Source organism: Anopheles bellator, chromosome 1 (assembly GCF_943735745.2).
Source record: "Anopheles bellator chromosome 1, idAnoBellAS_SP24_06.2, whole genome shotgun sequence".
NCBI classification, from domain to species: domain Eukaryota; kingdom Metazoa; phylum Arthropoda; class Insecta; order Diptera; family Culicidae; genus Anopheles; species Anopheles bellator.
This window is the reverse complement of record NC_071285.1, coordinates 45,568,299-45,584,803: the sequence shown is the minus strand read 5'-3', so window position 1 is coordinate 45,584,803 and position 16,505 is coordinate 45,568,299. Positions and strand designations below refer to the sequence as shown.

Below are 16,505 nucleotides of genomic sequence, written 5' to 3'. Positions count from 1 at the left end.
CAGACGGCAATTGTACCGAGGGGCCATTCGGAACCGCTGCGCAGCAGACAGAGTGTGTTACTCACTTCCTTTTAGGGGACGATTGTCGACCAACAAAATGTAATGAAATGCAGCGTGTGGTGTTTTAGAGGTTTGATTTGTCGGCTACAATAAACCTAGCTAGAAAGCCTGCCGTTACAATCGACAACGGAAACGGTTACTTGGATCAAATTAATTTGACGTTTGCAAAGAGTGACGATACAATTGGGCGATGGCCAACCAGATGCGCCAGCTTAACATTGGACAAACCAACCAAGTTTACGAGAAAACATAATGGCAGTTATTAAAGAAGAATTGGTTTAAAATGTGTGAAACATTTAGGACCTCCATCTCATATATGTCAAGTTGACCGATTACTCAACAGAAGCAGAAGGCTTAACCGTTTCATGTCAATAAATTTAATAACAACTGTTCACACAACTTCATTGAGGTCCCAAGAAAAGCACCCCAATACAAGAGAAAAGACAGAACACCCATTAAACAAGCTCCGGAAGAGTGAATGACGAGAAATAACTGACTGACTGACTGTGGGATCGGAACTCAAGTCCACATAAAACGGGGTGGTCGGACCCACAAATATTCCTTGTCCGCGGTCCGCGTGCTCATCAATCACGCGAATCGCCGCTCTGTTACCCAATAGTCCGATCCGTCATTCGATCGTCCAAAATTACGATCCCCGATCGCTGCGTAGGCTTCGGATGATGAGAAAAGTCAATGGTACGTGCCCGTTTTACATAATCCCACTACGGGGCCCGCGGCATGGTCAGCGTTGGGTGGCCAATAAAAACGGCCTAATCAAATCGAAGTTATCGAATACGAAGTAGCCGGCCTTTGACACCCGGGAATCGATTAGTCAAAAAGTGAGGAAGGAGTTCCGCGAAACCCGAACCGGACAACAAATCGATGTCCGGAGTCGCGCCTTGCCGGGACTACGACGATAACGTATCGGGCGCAGTGTTTTGGGCTGTTTTTTGACGAACTTTTATTAACCCACCCGGGGCTGGCTGTTGATGGGCTGCACAGTGACCCATCCGCGGGGGATTATCGTGAGGGCTTACTAGCTTGAAGCGGACGTGATTTTGGTGTGTTTGGCCATGCTCTTATCAGTGACACATTATCATCATCATCATCATTATCATCACCGCCAACGAGGCCGTCGATGGTGTCGTTTCCCTGCAGCGATGATAATCGAATTCGAGCTCGAAAAAGGAATTCCCCAAGAGGCCCAAAAGTAGCCAACTGTCATCGGTCAACATCGAGAGCCAGCGTGGCGTGTTGGCTCGTCGTGTCTCCATCCAAAAAGCCCCGGCCAGGAGGGCCCGAAACAAAACAGCACTCCCAATCGTGGTGGCTCAACTTGTCAAACATTATCTGCGAACAAGGTGTGGGCCCTCCAAAAAGCCGACACAAGGTTGGTCAAGGCCAGGTGTGAATTTCGCCAACCGAGACGACCGAATCCTTCGCCGGGCCGAGACCGCCGCCGCCATCTCCGTCAAGTGACCGGAGCGACCAGAAGGGGACTCCTTTGTGGGTCTCGGTCCTGTTTGTGTTGGATGTTTACTCGAGTGCTGGACATACATCCCTCGGGGGAGGGGTGGTCCCCGAAATGGCATAACTTCATTATTTCTCTATGCTGGACAACCCTGTCTCTCTCTCTCTCTCTCGTTTTCGGGAGCAACCCAGCCATCGGCGATTTGTTGTGAAATGTTAAATTCAATCACACCGAGAGGGGCTTTGTTTGGTTTTCGGTCCGGATTCCAGGAGTTGAGTGCTGTGGTTACAGCCGGACCGAAACCGAGTCATCAAGCGAGTAACATGTGTGGCCGAATCTTGCGAAGGACCACCGCTACCGATGACGAGACTCAAGTTTACACAAAATTATCATACGAAAAACGGCAACCCGAAAGTGGATGCCATCGTCGATTTTTCGTTCGGCATAAATTATTACTCCAATCCATTCTGAGCGGCGCTCGATTTGCATCGGAATTTGGAGCACTGCCTCGCTAGCTTTTTGCTCCCATTTCGGATTGAGTGGAATGTTGAGTAATTGATGCAAAGGAAATTGGAAAATTGTGGACTGAAGATTGACGAACACGAGTGATGAGCAGATGTCCGCAACCGATTCGTTGCAGTTCTAATCTCTGTCTTCGAGCACAACACACCAAGCGATGTTGTTCTTATTCGAACAGGCTCATCCATCATAATTTTTGAGATTGTAAACCAGGAACCAACACAACCGCGGCGCAACACACGGGTCAGGTCCATTCAAGCGTACACGACACATCCATCAAAAACCCCGTGGCCCCGTCAGCTAAACAAACCGTGTCCAACTGTTGCACACCTCCAACTTTCTCTCTCTCTGTCTCACATTTTAACACCCCAAAAAGATGGCGTCAAACGCCGACAGCAATCTCCGTTGCAACCGAATTCGGGTTAAGTAATGCACCCGGAACCCGAAGAAGTCCACCCGCGACCCGGAACCAAGGCGCAAATTCACCACCCAATCCTTTTCCCTTTGGCGTGGGCTGGCCACACTGGATTCGGATCGTCTGATCGTCGGTTCGGTCGATCTTTAAAATGAATCGAGCGCTGCCCCGTTTGGGGCGCCAAATTTAATGATCCCAACGAGGACGACGCTACCGAATCCGGTTTTTTAAGCGTTGGGGTGTCCGGTGTGGTGTCCGAAAAATTACCAATTCCAATCGGGAATCGCGCGCTCTAGAGGAACCGGACACCCGTCGTCGACGCCAACTGATGGTCAGTCGGGGCGCGAAGGCGAAAGAAAAGAAAAATGGCCGACCGGACAGGATCGGGTGAGATTTTGTACAGAGAGTGTGGCCATTCATGCAAATGGCGCGCAGGGTGATCACATCAACGTTATCGGTCCGGGGCCGGAGATAAGCAGCCCGGGGGGGATGCAAAATCGAGCTTAGGACGCGCTGAATCACTCCGAGTGCCGACGGGGCAACGACGGGTCGGTGGTGCTGCGTCACCTCGGAGAGTGCGATAGCTGAGGCCGCCACCAACAGCACGTGGCTCTGGGCACGTCTTATCTGTGCCAACATAAACATCCACCAGCTGGAGCCGATGATGGCCCGCTGGCTGGCTGCTAATGAATAACATCCGTGCGCGTCGTCACTCCGGGTGCTCTGGGCCACTGGGACCGGGGCCCGGGAATCGCTCTGCCGAGAGATCGGTCGAGGATGCCCCGAGGAGTCAGACGACGCCCGGTTAGTAGAGTGAAGCCCAAGAAGACCTGAGCTTCTGGAGGCAGTCCGCACTAAAGGGGAATCGCTGGCCGTACAGAGCCTTCTTCGCCGTAGTTTCCAAGAGCGTTCCAACGGTCGAGAGATTTAAACTCTGATCGATCCCCGGGACGATGCTGCGAAGCGGGCGTCCACGGAACCCCTGCCGGTCCACGGAGCGACACAATACCAGAAGCGCACCAAACGGGCCGGACAAGTAAGTAACGAACCATCCCTTAGATGGTTCTTCGACCAAAAACTGGTTCATACGCCTTCTCCGTGCGGGACTTGCGGCCCGCATAGCGCTCTGCACCGGAGGAGATGCACCCCGTGGGGAACGCGTCCAATTACGTGACGCTCCGCTTTGCGAGAACGTACCGCCTCCTGATCCCACCGAACCCGGCTCCGCTCCAAAACGGTCCGGGCCGGCTGGACTATATGGCCAATTCGGGAACTCCAGGAGCCCGAAACGGGCGACGTGCCCAAAACTGGCACTCGTGCGAATGCGGATTGGCGCGTCGGGACGCCTTTCACCGCCGGGTCCCACCATCGTCGTCGTCGTCGACCACTGGCTGGCCTTCGCGAGTCGGTGGCCCATCCTGTGGTGGATTCAATTACACGGACCACGGGCCACGCCACGGCCTCATAGGCCCCTAATCATTGCCCGGATCCGATCGCCGGCACCGGCGACGAAGGTGCCGTTAAGTCGCGGACCGCACGCAAAACGTTATTTAGCCGATCCGCTGCGTGATTATCACCTGCACGCGTCGCCAGCCCGATCGGAACATGGCTAATTGCTTCATTTTACTACCATTTGGTTAGCTGGCCGGGCCCAGCGACCAGCACCCCACCACCACATCAAACGGGTTCGCGCGACGCTGTCCTTTGCGAGTTCGCCCGTAACGCAACGAAGTTCTCGGTGGCGACTACGACATTCGGTCGGTTTTGGGCCCATTTTTCATCTCGACCACAGAGCACCGGTAATTGAGCGGCGAGTGTGGTCGGTCGGTAAGTTTGGCTGGCCCTCGTCAAAACCGCAAAAAACACGGCTTCCCAAAAATGGGCTCTCCTAGGCCACCGTGAGAAATGAGGCTTTTGGGCGTTAAAAGTTAAAGTTTTTTTTTCATGAGCTAATCCGCCATAAGATTAACTACCAAGAGACGATCTAGTAACCATTGTGAGAGTTTAAGTTGGCTATGCTGCAGTTAACTTTAAGCAGCAACTATCACTGGGCATTTTATTCTAACTTTTAGTAATTTCTACAAATACCTCTTATCCTTGTTTTAGCATCCAAACCGTATTTTCGACTGGAACCTCTCTAGGAAGGTCGATAGAAAACACATCTGGCCGGTAGCGTATTCCAACCAACACACTTTCGTGTCTAGAGGCAATCTCCTTTGCCGGCCGTGTCCACCTTTCCCCCGGCGCTCAGAGACGGACGATGGATTTGTTTTCCAAAACGCAACATAACGCGCGACACCCGTCGCCGGCCGTATGTTCGTGTTGCTCGAAAACCGGCTCCCCATCGGAAACATCGGTTATCGGGTGTCCCTCCCCCGGGGTCCCCAGTCAAGGCATGTTGCTGCTGCCGCCATGCGACGATGCTGGGGCTTGGTGTGTTTGGCTTTGCAATTATTCACCGACCGGAGGGGGCTGAATAATGCCGATTTGCTTGGCTGCCGGTCGTCGGGTGGATATATCGATCTATGCGCTGCTGCTGCTGGTGTTATGTTTCGATGCTTCCGACGCGACGCGCGGTTCCCCGTGGAGCGCCTCGGCCCGAACCATCCATCACCGCGCCGCGTGCGGCGTCAATCATCGCCGCATCGCCGCACCGCTCCCCCCGTCTTTGCCGGCTCGGCGGTGGCTATCTCTTACCTTGACTGGAGTAACATTTTGTAAACATTAGCGAAAACACCAACGTCGCCAGACAGACGCCAACAGTGCTTCGGCTGGTGCGCCGGAGACGTTGCCTACATCTGCTGCTGCTCCGGTCGTTGATTTGGTGGCAGCTGTTCCGGATGCTGTCTGGCAGCGATGCACCGAACATCTCGCCCACCGAGGAGGAACCACCGTTTGTCGGTTGTCGCATGCTGTCGACCCGATTGCCGACGCAAGTGGCGCACTTTTCAAACCGCATCAACGGCCACTTCACACTACGTATCACTATTGTGTTGCCAACCGGGCGCCGGGGGACGAAGCACTAAATCACGGATCACAGGACCGCACACGGCATACTATCACCACCAGCGGAGGGAGCACGTGCAATTTGCTCAGAAACCGACCGCAGAACAGGTTCTTCGCGGCGCTTAACTATTCAAGCCTTCATTGCAGGACGCGCCACAGCGGGAATTGTTTCGCACAAACTTCTAATCGCACCCTTTCCGCTTTCTCGGACGCCGTTTGTTGTTTGGGACGGTTTGCGTGAATAACATCCCTCTCCCCGCTCGGACTGCGGCGGCTTCGCGGGGCCAACATAAACAACGCACAACATTCTACGGAATGGCAGCGGAAACTGTTTCACCGAGTGCGGCCATGTTGAACGAACGGAAAGAAGGACACTCTACACAACACGACGTCTGCCAAAGGAGTGAACGCGCTAACAGCTTCTTTAGGTTTTCACCTCTTCTTTACTGCGGGGCCAGACGAAGCGCAACGTAACGTTTGTGGCATTACATATTGATGCCAAACTGCTGCGCTTCTGCCAAAAACGAATATGTGTCGGCCGAGGCGCAAATCCAACCGCAAAACCCGTTAGCAAACGCTTTGTTTACAAACAGAGGATAATATAAGCTTTTATTTGCAATTTGCAAAAAATCGAAAAAACGAAAAAAAATTTCATTAATCAATTTGTTTCTCTTCTATTTCTGTTTTCTCGGACCAAAAACTCGAATGTAAATATGTTATATTGTATATTTTCGCTGCCACACGAAGCGCAAACAAAATGACGTTTTTGCGGTCCGATTTGCGGTTGGTGTAGCCCCGCAGTAAAACCATCTATTTCGGAGAGACACAAATTGAACAGCGAGTGAGCGAAGAAGCGACAGTCACGCAGTCAGTTTAGTGTTGCTCGTCGAACACTTCAAAGTTTGGCAATTTTCAAAATGCAACTGCATTATTTCTTTACAAAAAAAACCTATGTTTCTGTTTATGTTTCTCTGCGTTTGCGGTCTTTAAATTCGTCCTCACTTCCGAACCATGTTCTAATGCCAAGAAAGTTGTTTGTGTCAAGCTGCAACATCAAAGAAACAGAAGTTAGAAACAGCTGCAACATCAAACAAAAATTTAAAAAATGCGTAAATATCATTCTTAAATGGCTAAAACTGAGGCAATACTGCAAGCCGAAAGAAACAATTGAATGGAATCATATTTTAATTGAAAGAGATCAATAATCATGACTATAATAACGGTACAAAACATAAAAGAAGTTTAGTTACTGAACAGTTGAATAGGATGATGATAAAAATAATTCGTTTTTGTGTTAATTTTTAACAATTATTTTTAATATTTTATAATAGTGTTAATTTTTGATAGAGCAAAGTAATTTTTATATTTTCGAATTTACAGCAACTTTTCCAACAAGCCCACCGTGAAATGCTGTGCTGTCAAACGTGCACATGGCTGCCAACTGCGGTCGGGCTGTCAAATGCCATGTTTCTTTCTTTTCGATTTAGTGCGTTCGCGACGACGTGTGGCGAGTTTGGATTCTCCATTCAAATAAAGGTGTTTATCGGGCTAATTTAGCCACCAAATGTGCCGAAAACGGTGGCAACAAACGAGCTTTCCGCACACCTGCCCGAGGGGTTTTTATGTGGTTCACAATTCTGTCGTAAAACCTCAATCGGGCCATCGTTTCGTGGGGATCCCGTAGTGAGGTTATGCCGTTTCGGGGCAGGCGTGTTGTGTGTACTGCTGGATACAGATTTCGCCGGATAACGGCACCGGATTGTGAACCACTGTGCCCCCTCTTGAAGGATCAAACTGGTACTAATGCAACGCTTTTCGCTTTCAGAACAATCCACAAGATGTCGACTGCTACCATTCGTACCCGTCGCTTCATGACCAATCGGTTGCTATGCCGCAAGCAGATGATCTGTGACGTGCTTCATCCCGGTCTGGCATCGGTTCCCAAAAAGGAGATCCGTGAGAAGCTGGCTGGCATGTACAAAACGACGTCCGACGTCGTGTTTGTGTTTGGTTTCCGCACAAACTTTGGCGGTGGCAAGTCGACCGGTTTCGCCCTGATCTACGATACCCTCGACTACGCCAAGAAGTTCGAGCCGAAGCACCGTCTCGGTCGCCACGGTCTGTACGAGAAGAAGAAGATGACTCGCAAGCAGCGCAAGGAACGCAAGAACCGTATGAAGAAGGTGCGAGGCACCAAGAAGGCGAAGGTTGGCCAGGCCGTGAAGAAGTAAGCCCCGGGGCAGAAGGAGGCCAGCCGGCTGCCATTGCTCGTGGTTCCCGTTTTAAGTTTATGTGTTTTCTCTCGTGCTGAGGAAAGGAAATATAAGCAACATCGATACAATGTAAGGAGAAACCATATCAGGAAGTGTTGTGTTTTACTTGACCACCAGCCGTTGGGTGCAGTGAATGTTTTGTTTATTGTCACTATTGCGGTTTGCTTTTGGAGCCTTTTTTCTTGATTAATTTCTTCCCGGCTGCTGGTACCGACTTTCGTTGCACAACCAACTCATTCAACTTGTCGGAAGCGATGAACTTCTTTTTTTTGAACTTCTTGTCCGTTACGGCCGCTTGGAACCGTTTGTCATTCGCTACCAGTGCCGAGTTCTTGAATTCTTCCTCCCGCCGGCGACGCTCAGCATTCTCTTGCTTTAACCGTTCACGGCGCGCCTCCGCTCTAGTTTCCTTCTCTTCGCGCCATTCTGCTTCCATCTCGTCCGGATCGAGTCCTTGTTGCATCCAGCGCTTCCGCCGATAGTTCTGCTGCCGTTCATCGAAATCCTTGTTGTCCAGGTTCATCTCGGCCTCACGACGAGCCACACTCACCTGCATGAATATCCGCTCAACCAGTCGTTCTGAAAATGGGGCAAACAGAATCGATTGAATGAAATTGACCAGTAACAGGCACGTTCGCTGCGTTGCTTACGATCGATGGGATGCTCCGTTAGCTTCGTGTTGATGAGGGCTTCAATTTCACCGAGAAACTCCAAATCTCGTGGAAACCGAAAGATGGACACCGCGAGTCCCGAACGTCCAGCACGAGCCGTGCGACCCACGCGGTGGATGTACTCGTTCGGCACCTTTGGCAACCGATGGTTCAGCACCAGCTGAACGTGGGGAATATCTAGCCCCCGGCTGGCCACATCTGTCGCAATCAGTATGCGAACGTGCTTCGATTTGAACTGCGTCAGCGCGGCCACCCGTTCTTTTTGGCGCAAAAATCCATGCAGACACACGTTATCGTAGCCGATCGATTTCAGGGTCATCGAAAGCACTTGGCAGTCCTTTTTCGAATTGGTAAAGATCATAACGCTCGCTTCTTCGTTGTCTTCCTTAAACTTGCGCAGAGCCTCCGTCAGCACCATATCCCGGTCGTAGTCGGCACACAGGATGTACCGCTGATCGAGCGTCTCCACCGTGGCGATGGCTGATTGTTCGGACCACTCGAACGCTTCGTCGGCAATCGGAAAAACGGAGGAAGTTTTCAGGAACTCTTTCATCGTTGCCGAAAAAAAGAGGTTCTGCCGTTGCCGCGGTAGGTAATGATCTATCACACGAAGATCGTCGTCGAAGCTACCACTCAGCACACGGTCCGCTTCGTCCACCACCAGGAACTGTAGCGCGGCGAACGAGAACGTATTGCAACCGGTCAGGTGGTCAGCCAGACGGCCTGGCATCGCTACGACAATATGCGGCCGGCTCTGAAGTTTTTGGCTCTCGACCAGCTGGTCCGTTCCGCCCGTGATAACGCAAACGCGCGCATTCATTGGTTGACCGGCCACAATGAACTGTTCGCCGATCTGATGGGCCAGTTCGTGTGTCGGTGTTAGCACCAGCGCAAAGTTTGCTGTTGGTTCTTCGCTCAGCTTTTGCAAGATCGGCAGGGCAAAGGCGAACGTTTTACCCGAACCGGTCTTTGCCGCACCGATACAGTCCTGGCCCTGCAGGATACGAGGTATGCATTCCACCTGAATCGGAGTAGGTCGTCGTAGTCCTAGCGAAAGGGAGCACAGTTTAAGTGTGGCTGCGGGGCCGAGGACTGATTGCGTCAATAGATACCCAATTTTTCCGCCTGTCTCGTTATCCAGTAAGTGAGTCCGAGGTCGGCAAACTTCTTATCCGTTCGTAAACTCATTCCGGTTCTTTTTTACAAATCCTCACCGTTGTTTGAACATCGCACGAGCGCGTGCTGATGACAAACACCACACTTGACAGTTACCAGGGTTGAAGCGAGAAGGTTTGACAGTTACCAGGGCTGTTCACCGTCATGTTTTCTGCTGCTTTTCCTATTTGTTTTCTGTGGAGCACGTTCAGACAAGCTTTGCATTCTTTTCAGGCATTTTCCTAATTTTTCTAAGTATTATTAACAGGATTCGAGTACCTGATCGGGCCTAATAATTCGACGAAGAAACGTAAATAAACATGCTTCACTTTCGCACAATGACGCATCAGCTGTTCTGGACGTTGCCCTCGACATAGGTAAACAACCGCCAGGGCGACGACAGAGGAAAGAAAGTGGAAAATCAGTTTTTCCGTCACTTTTCCCACAGTGTCAGTGTGGTAGTGGTGATTTACCGCTCACTTGGATGGCGAGCCGATAGTGTAGGCGTTTTCGGGAGTGAAAAGGTCCTCTTTTCTGCTTCCCCATTTACACGGGTACGAACCCGCCAGTCGGGCTTCACTTCGTTACGTTCCGTTCTCGGGAATGGAGCAATCTTCCCACGGGTCCTAGAAAACGCATTCTGTGTCCATCGAAGCATTCCGAGTTTTCGGTGGAGAAAGTGTGTACGAAAAAAGCAGGAACGGGAAGGGCCACAGTACATTCCTTAGCAACGCAGGGCTTGCGTGCGACAAGAGGAACACGGTGTGGGCAATCTAGCAACCCGGACCTGCTTGATGCGCTCAACGTTTCGTTCGCTCTTGTGGCATCCTTCTGGCGGCGGCACCATGCTGGAGTTCAGCTTCACACTCATCGTCTCGGTGCTGCTCGGTCTCGGGTTGATATGGTTGGCCGGCCGCTACTTTCTTCGCGAAGATGTCGTCTACATTCCGGACAACTGCCGGCGGCACGCCTGGAAGTCGATGAAGCTACTGTCGCGGGCCTGCGTTTGCTCCGTGTGTGACACTTCGATGGCCTCGAACGGTCACTTCTGTGAGAGCTGCGGTGTCTGTTCCGATAACGGGTGCGTCCGAAAAGCGGATGAACTGTTTCTCTGTAAGCAACTGCGGATCCGGTCCCGGGCGGACGATGGCTCCCAGAGCAGGCACCTGTGGGTGAAAGGGAATCTGCCGCTGGGATCCGAGTGTACCGTTTGCTCGGAGGACATCGACCAAACGAGTGAACTGGGTCTCTACGGCCAGCGGTGCTGCTGGTGTCAGCGGATGACGCACGACAAATGCTTCAGCGAACTCTCGACGACCCGGTGCGACTTTGGACGGTTCAAGGAGCTGATTTTCCCACCCAAATGCATTCAAGCTTCGCGCAGTAAGGTTGCACCCAAGGTGCACCTGACCGGCATCGTTCCGCCGGAGTGGAAGGACATCTGGCGACCGTTGATCGTTGTCGGTACGGAAGCGGTACAGGGTAAAATGTCCCACAATCCTACCAAGACTCTTTGCTCTTCCATTGCAGCAAACTCGAAATCGGGCAGTAGCGGTGCGGATCAGGTTGTAGCTCTTATGCGTGGAATCTTGCACCCGTTGCAAGTGTTTGAGCTTGGCCAACATGGTCCACATGAAGCGCTCCAGTGGGCCATTCATGCGGCTCCGACGCGTTGCCGTGTTTTGGTGGCCGGTGGCGATGGTACCGTTGGTTGGGTGCTCAACACGATCCTGCAAATGAAGGTAGAACCACACCCGGAGGTGGCCATCCTTCCGCTCGGCACCGGCAACGATCTCTCGCGCGTGCTCGGCTGGGGTGCCGAGGGACCGGACGAGTTCGATCCGAACGAAATTTTGACACGCATTGCGGAGGCCGAAACGGTACAGCTGGACCGTTGGTTGGCCGAAATCACGACCCACTCGACGCTGGCACGATTCCACGTGCCACGTTTCAACCAGCCGCGCCACTTCTACGTCTACAACTATCTCAGCGTTGGTGTCGACGCTCTCGTGACGCTGAATTTCCACAAGGCCCGCGAAAGCTCGTTCTACGTGTACAGCAGTCGGTTCGTTAATAAGGTATGTCGTCGCCGAGTTGTGTCCGATGAGAAGGCGAGGAATTTAACGCTGATTTCATTCTCCCTAGCTTCTTTACCTTTGCTTCGGAACGCAACAAGTGGTCCAGCAGGACTGCGTCGAGCTGGAAAAGAGCCTCGAGCTCTATCTGGACGATGTACGGATCGATCTGCCGCAGCTACAGTCGGTGGTGGTGCTAAACATTGACTCCTGGGGTGCTGGTGTTAAGCTCTGGGGTAAATAGTGATGGTTGCGGGGAATTAGTAACTCTTTTTAGACGAGAAATTTTCCTTCTCCTCTTTAGAAATGAGCAGAAACTCGCCGACACACAGCATCATGAAGGAAATGCACAGCATTTCCGACGGCATCCTCGAGGTGTTCGGTGTCGTGTCTTCGTTTCACATCGCCCAGCTTCAGGTGGGGCTCAGCAAACCGGTTCGATTGGGTCAAGCGAAGCGCGTGAAGGTACGTGGTATCGGTCCGTTTCCATAGTTGTTCCCGCGCCTCTGATTGTATTGCCTTATCCCTAGATTGTGCTCAAACGAACGCTTCCGATGCAAGCTGATGGTGAGCCGTGGATGCAATCCGCCTGTGATATCAACATTCAGCACTACGGTCAAGCGACGATGCTGAAGAACGTGAAAAAGTGATCAATTCGCGGCGCAGTTTGTGCCTCTTCGTGTTTGGCGGTAACGCCAGTAACGCGCCCCAGTAATAGAGCCAAAGCGATTTAATCTTTCTACATCATAAGGTCATGGGTTTTAAATGTAAGTTAGTTATTTGTTTCTTTTACGTGGTCAAAGTTCGAATTAGGAATTGAACATTCTATCGTTTCTCAGTCGAATGCTCATTTTAAAATTGTAATGCTCGGGAAATTTGTTGGAAGGTGTGGATCGCAAACATATATACCGTTCGTCCCCAGCGAAAAAAAGGGGACGGTTGACCCTTTTAGCTCACCGATAGGCTAAGCGTTAGTACCGTCGTCGGTCCTATACTTCAAAATCTAAATGTAATTTGTAACTGTTACCCTTTGATCTTTCTTCCAACAATCCTCTCCCCGGGGATCTGATACTACAATATGCATTTTTCTTCCTAAATAGCGTGATGGCAAGCAATACTCAGTCGCTTAATTTGATCTCACTGTAAGGGACGAACACAAGCAATCTTTCGCACTTTCTAAGGACATGTTTTACCATATTTACAATACGTGTAATAGCTAATAAGGTTCAATTAAATTACCAGAAGACGGAGAAGAATCTGTAGGATTAGCACCATCAGACCTTTTACTGTTGGTTGATTAAACCGGTTCAACGTTGACATGGACTTTGCGCAACGCTAACGCGACGCAAGATCGAAGTAGCATTTGCTGATCGCAAAGATTGCAGGCGACCATATTTACAAACATACAGCAACGTGCACGACACACGGTCAACTAGATCGAACCTCACTCGGCATAACGGATGCGATGCGGAGTCGAGCGCATCGTTACATTGCCAACCGGTACGGCGCCCGCAGTACTTTTGTTCGGCAGAGAATGGCTTTACTTATAACAACCCAACCGCGAAAGATTATGTAAAATTTATTTAACATTCTACTTAGACAGTAATGTACAAGGGGAGGGAACGTGTGGATTGATAAATAAATGCACCGTGCAGCAAGCGCATCGTAACAGCAGCAGCGGCAGCAATGCGCATACCGTAATAAATTATACAAAATATATGGAAACCTTCTCTTTTAGCTATAACTTTTCCCGGTACTCCGTTGTGTCTGGGAAAGGGCTCGAAATCTTGGAGCTTGTCTTACAAGCCTCCGCTTTCAGTCATCCATATCGATGGTCAGTAGGGCATCTTCCGGGTACACCTCGAGCAGGGCACGGGCACCATCGTTGAAATTGTAAGCAATACTGCCATCTATCACCAAACCTGTGGAGCGAGTTGAGAAATTGAAGTACCGCGTATCAACGGCTGTATGTTTCCGGCACTCACTTGCATCGATGCAGCGGGACTTGACGAAGATTTGCTTGGCAAATCCTCTCGACTCCAGACCCTTCGGGTTGGGCCAAACACCGACGCAGATCTGCTCCCGGATCGAGTAACACAGTCGCGGATCGTGTGGTGGAAAGACCAGATTGTCGTTGTACTCCTCCGACACGGTGCTGGCATCGATGGCGTCTAGCGCACCCGGTGCCGTTCGTTTTCGCACAATGTCCAGCAGATCTTGCACATTGTTCTTCGACAGCCGATTCATGCTCGTTAACCACGACGTTGAACCGGTTCCGGTGCTAACGCACAGGCCGGAGCTTTTCGTTTTTGTCACCGTCTCCGAGTTGTCGATGCACAGCTGGAGATGGGAGACACGAGCCGACACCATTTCCCCAATAAAAACCTGAAATAAATCAACCAGAAAGCCCACCGTTCAGTACCCACCGAAGGCCACTTACGGCATCTCTCACACGACATGTTATACCTCGTTCAGCGCAAGATAGGGCAGGATTCGGCTTGCTCCGTTGTCTGCCGGTGGCATCTCGTCGTTGTTCTCGATTGGTTGCGAGTGGTACTCGTGCAGGTCCATCGGTGAGGGTCGTTCGTTGGCGGCCGGTCCTATGAGCGTCGTGCGTATACGCGAGCGCTGTATCCAGCGAAACTCGTTCGCAATTATCCTGCGCACCGCTTCGTCTATCTCGGTTGAAAAATGCTTCGGTAGCATCAGTCGACCCTCTGATCGACGCGGATCAGAGTTGAACCCCACGACGGGCGTTTTCTTGCCGTTCGCCAGAAAGAAAGGGCTTGCCCGACCAGCCGCCAGCAGAAACGTTCCATCGCCACCGATCGGAACGATCAGATCCGCCCACCGGAGCACTTCCCTGCCGATCGTGAGACGATTCACCACTTTCACCTCGATACCCTGGTGCCGAAACGAACGGACCACTTTTTCTTCGACGTCCTTGTGCAGGTGGTGGTAGTACTTGAGTGCCTCATAGTCCGTTCCGCGATCGCGAATCTTTTGTTCCAACCGCTCGTCGCTGAGCCGTTCCGGATCGCGTATTTTTTCAAACTCCAGACGCGTCAGTTTCGTCACAATCACCACTCGCCGCAGCTTCTCGGTGGGATCGGTGGTGCCGAAATGGCGAATTTTGCCGAGCTTCAGCTGGGAAACTTGTCTGAATCCTGTGAGGAGGCGAACAAACAAGACAACAACATGTTAACTGCGACTCCAACGCAAACACGTGGTGCACTATCGCCGGAAGGGGCACGGTCGGAAAACGTTTTGCTCCGGTATCTTATCTGCTAGGGGTTTTTGGGATTTTTATTGCACGAAGCACCAAGACACAATGGCAGTAGTGCGCGGCCTAACATTGCCGGCGCAGTATATTTTTACATCGGGGAAGTAAACAGCGGTGTGCCATCGTAGTGACCAAGCAATCTGCTAAGCTCATCACTTCCGTGCCGCTCCGGGAAGATGCCGCACCGATAAGAGGATGGTCAACAGAAGCAAACAGTATTTAAAAATACGCCACACCACCACTGGGTGCTGCTGCGTCAAAGCGTGACGCATTTTGGAGATCGCTACGCGCGTCCCGCTGTCGTCATGCGGTGGAACAAAACAAATTGCTTGAATGGAACGGAATGTCTTGGCCAATCGAGAGCACCATCGTGGGGGGTGGTCATCCGTCGCCAACCAAGCCCGCAGAAGACCTACATCGTCGGTTCATTCGCGAATGCGAGGCGTTTATCGATGATAACGGTTCAACTGATAAGATTGTAAGCCGTTGGCGGTGACGTTCCAACACCGATGATGCTTTTTAAGAACACGCGTTGCTGACCAACGCTTGATAAAATGTCGTCAAGGGTTCCCTCGATGTGAATGGTGGTAATCAATTGCGGCGCATAAGGCGATCAAAGCAACCAGGATAATTGCACAGTAATCTTAATGCTGTCGTGGGCTCCCCGACCCGACGTGTGCCTCGTTGCATAAACAACCGGTTCTTCAAAGCACAAGAAAATCAACAGACCAGTTATCATACCGCCAATCACGCTCACCTGATGCATTCCGGAAAAGCTGTTTTAAATGTAACATTTGGTTGACTCTCTTCGGGCACCGACACCGGTCAACGTTGGCGCCTGCTTTGCTTTTTTTCTTCACCAAGCCCTTCAAACAGAACAAAGAACAAGGAGCACAATGCTATTTCCTAGAACTTTCCACTGATTACAAGCTACAGCACCGACTCGAGCACACCGTTGGATTCGTATCACTTTCGCAAACCGTTTACGATCGAGTAGTTTACATTTCTGGTATGGTGAGGACGAAGATAAAATTAATAAAATTGGACCACTCTCCCCCCGGATACAGCACGCGCATGGGATCTTCACGCAACGGTGACCGTTTTCTTGCACGCGTCTTTCGCCACTGATAAGGATATTCGTCCAGACGACTTGTATGACTCTCGCAGCTCCTACGGCGCCCCGACGCGCGATAAGACTCGGCCGCGATCGCTATTTCACTCACGCTCCGAATCGGGTTATCGGTTCTCGGAACCCTCCCTGGTCCGGTCCACGCTGCCGCCCTGTTCCACGAGCCTAGCGGAAAATTCCCAACCATACGCGGCTCTGTGAAGGGGTACTGTTTAAGATTTTAGGCAAATCAACGATAAAAGGCACACAGTACAAAGCGGTGAATTGCAGAACCCGGTTCCGGCAGGAGAGTAGGAGCCGAACCGAAAAAAGGTCCTTATCGTTTCCGCCGTTAGGAGGTAAATATTTATAGACTACAAAATACCGGCAAAAATCGGCAGCCACAATATTTTCTTTCGACTGACATTTACTAACCGACGCGGGGCGATGGGGCACGTTCGTAGAGTCC

General features: G+C 51.3%; 4 protein-coding genes across 4 annotated transcripts; 2 read left to right on the top strand and 2 right to left on the bottom strand.

Moving 5' to 3' along the window:
- Positions 1-6,936: 6,936 nt before the first annotated feature.
- On the top strand, positions 6,937-7,829 carry LOC131205896 (small ribosomal subunit protein eS24). Its single transcript, XM_058198195.1, has 2 exons — positions 6,937-7,007; positions 7,297-7,829. Exon 2 carries the CDS (start codon positions 7,310-7,312, stop codon positions 7,700-7,702), a length of 393 nt encoding a protein of 130 aa, XP_058054178.1. The 5' UTR covers positions 6,937-7,007; positions 7,297-7,309; the 3' UTR covers positions 7,703-7,829.
- Positions 7,830-7,858: 29 nt separating this feature from the next.
- On the bottom strand, positions 7,859-9,641 carry LOC131205895 (probable ATP-dependent RNA helicase Dbp45A). Its single transcript, XM_058198193.1, has 3 exons — positions 9,528-9,641; positions 8,395-9,462; positions 7,859-8,323 (listed from the first exon to the last, which is right to left on the bottom strand). The coding sequence occupies exons 1-3, from the start codon at positions 9,601-9,603 to the stop codon at positions 7,896-7,898; spliced, it is 1,572 nt and encodes a 523-aa protein (XP_058054176.1). The 5' UTR covers positions 9,604-9,641; the 3' UTR covers positions 7,859-7,895.
- A 359-nt stretch (positions 9,642-10,000) lies between these two features.
- Positions 10,001-13,338, top strand: LOC131206495 (diacylglycerol kinase epsilon). Its single transcript, XM_058199063.1, has 5 exons — positions 10,001-11,034; positions 11,101-11,648; positions 11,716-11,881; positions 11,950-12,110; positions 12,176-13,338. The coding sequence occupies exons 1-5, from the start codon at positions 10,365-10,367 to the stop codon at positions 12,293-12,295; spliced, it is 1,665 nt and encodes a 554-aa protein (XP_058055046.1). The 5' UTR covers positions 10,001-10,364; the 3' UTR covers positions 12,296-13,338.
- On the bottom strand, positions 13,217-16,170 carry LOC131206496 (NAD kinase 2, mitochondrial). The gene is made up of 4 exons (XM_058199064.1): positions 15,686-16,170; positions 14,112-14,812; positions 13,631-14,030; positions 13,217-13,567 (listed from the first exon to the last, which is right to left on the bottom strand). The coding sequence occupies exons 1-4, from the start codon at positions 15,720-15,722 to the stop codon at positions 13,461-13,463; spliced, it is 1,245 nt and encodes a 414-aa protein (XP_058055047.1). The 5' UTR covers positions 15,723-16,170; the 3' UTR covers positions 13,217-13,460.
- Positions 16,171-16,505: the final 335 nt, after the last annotated feature.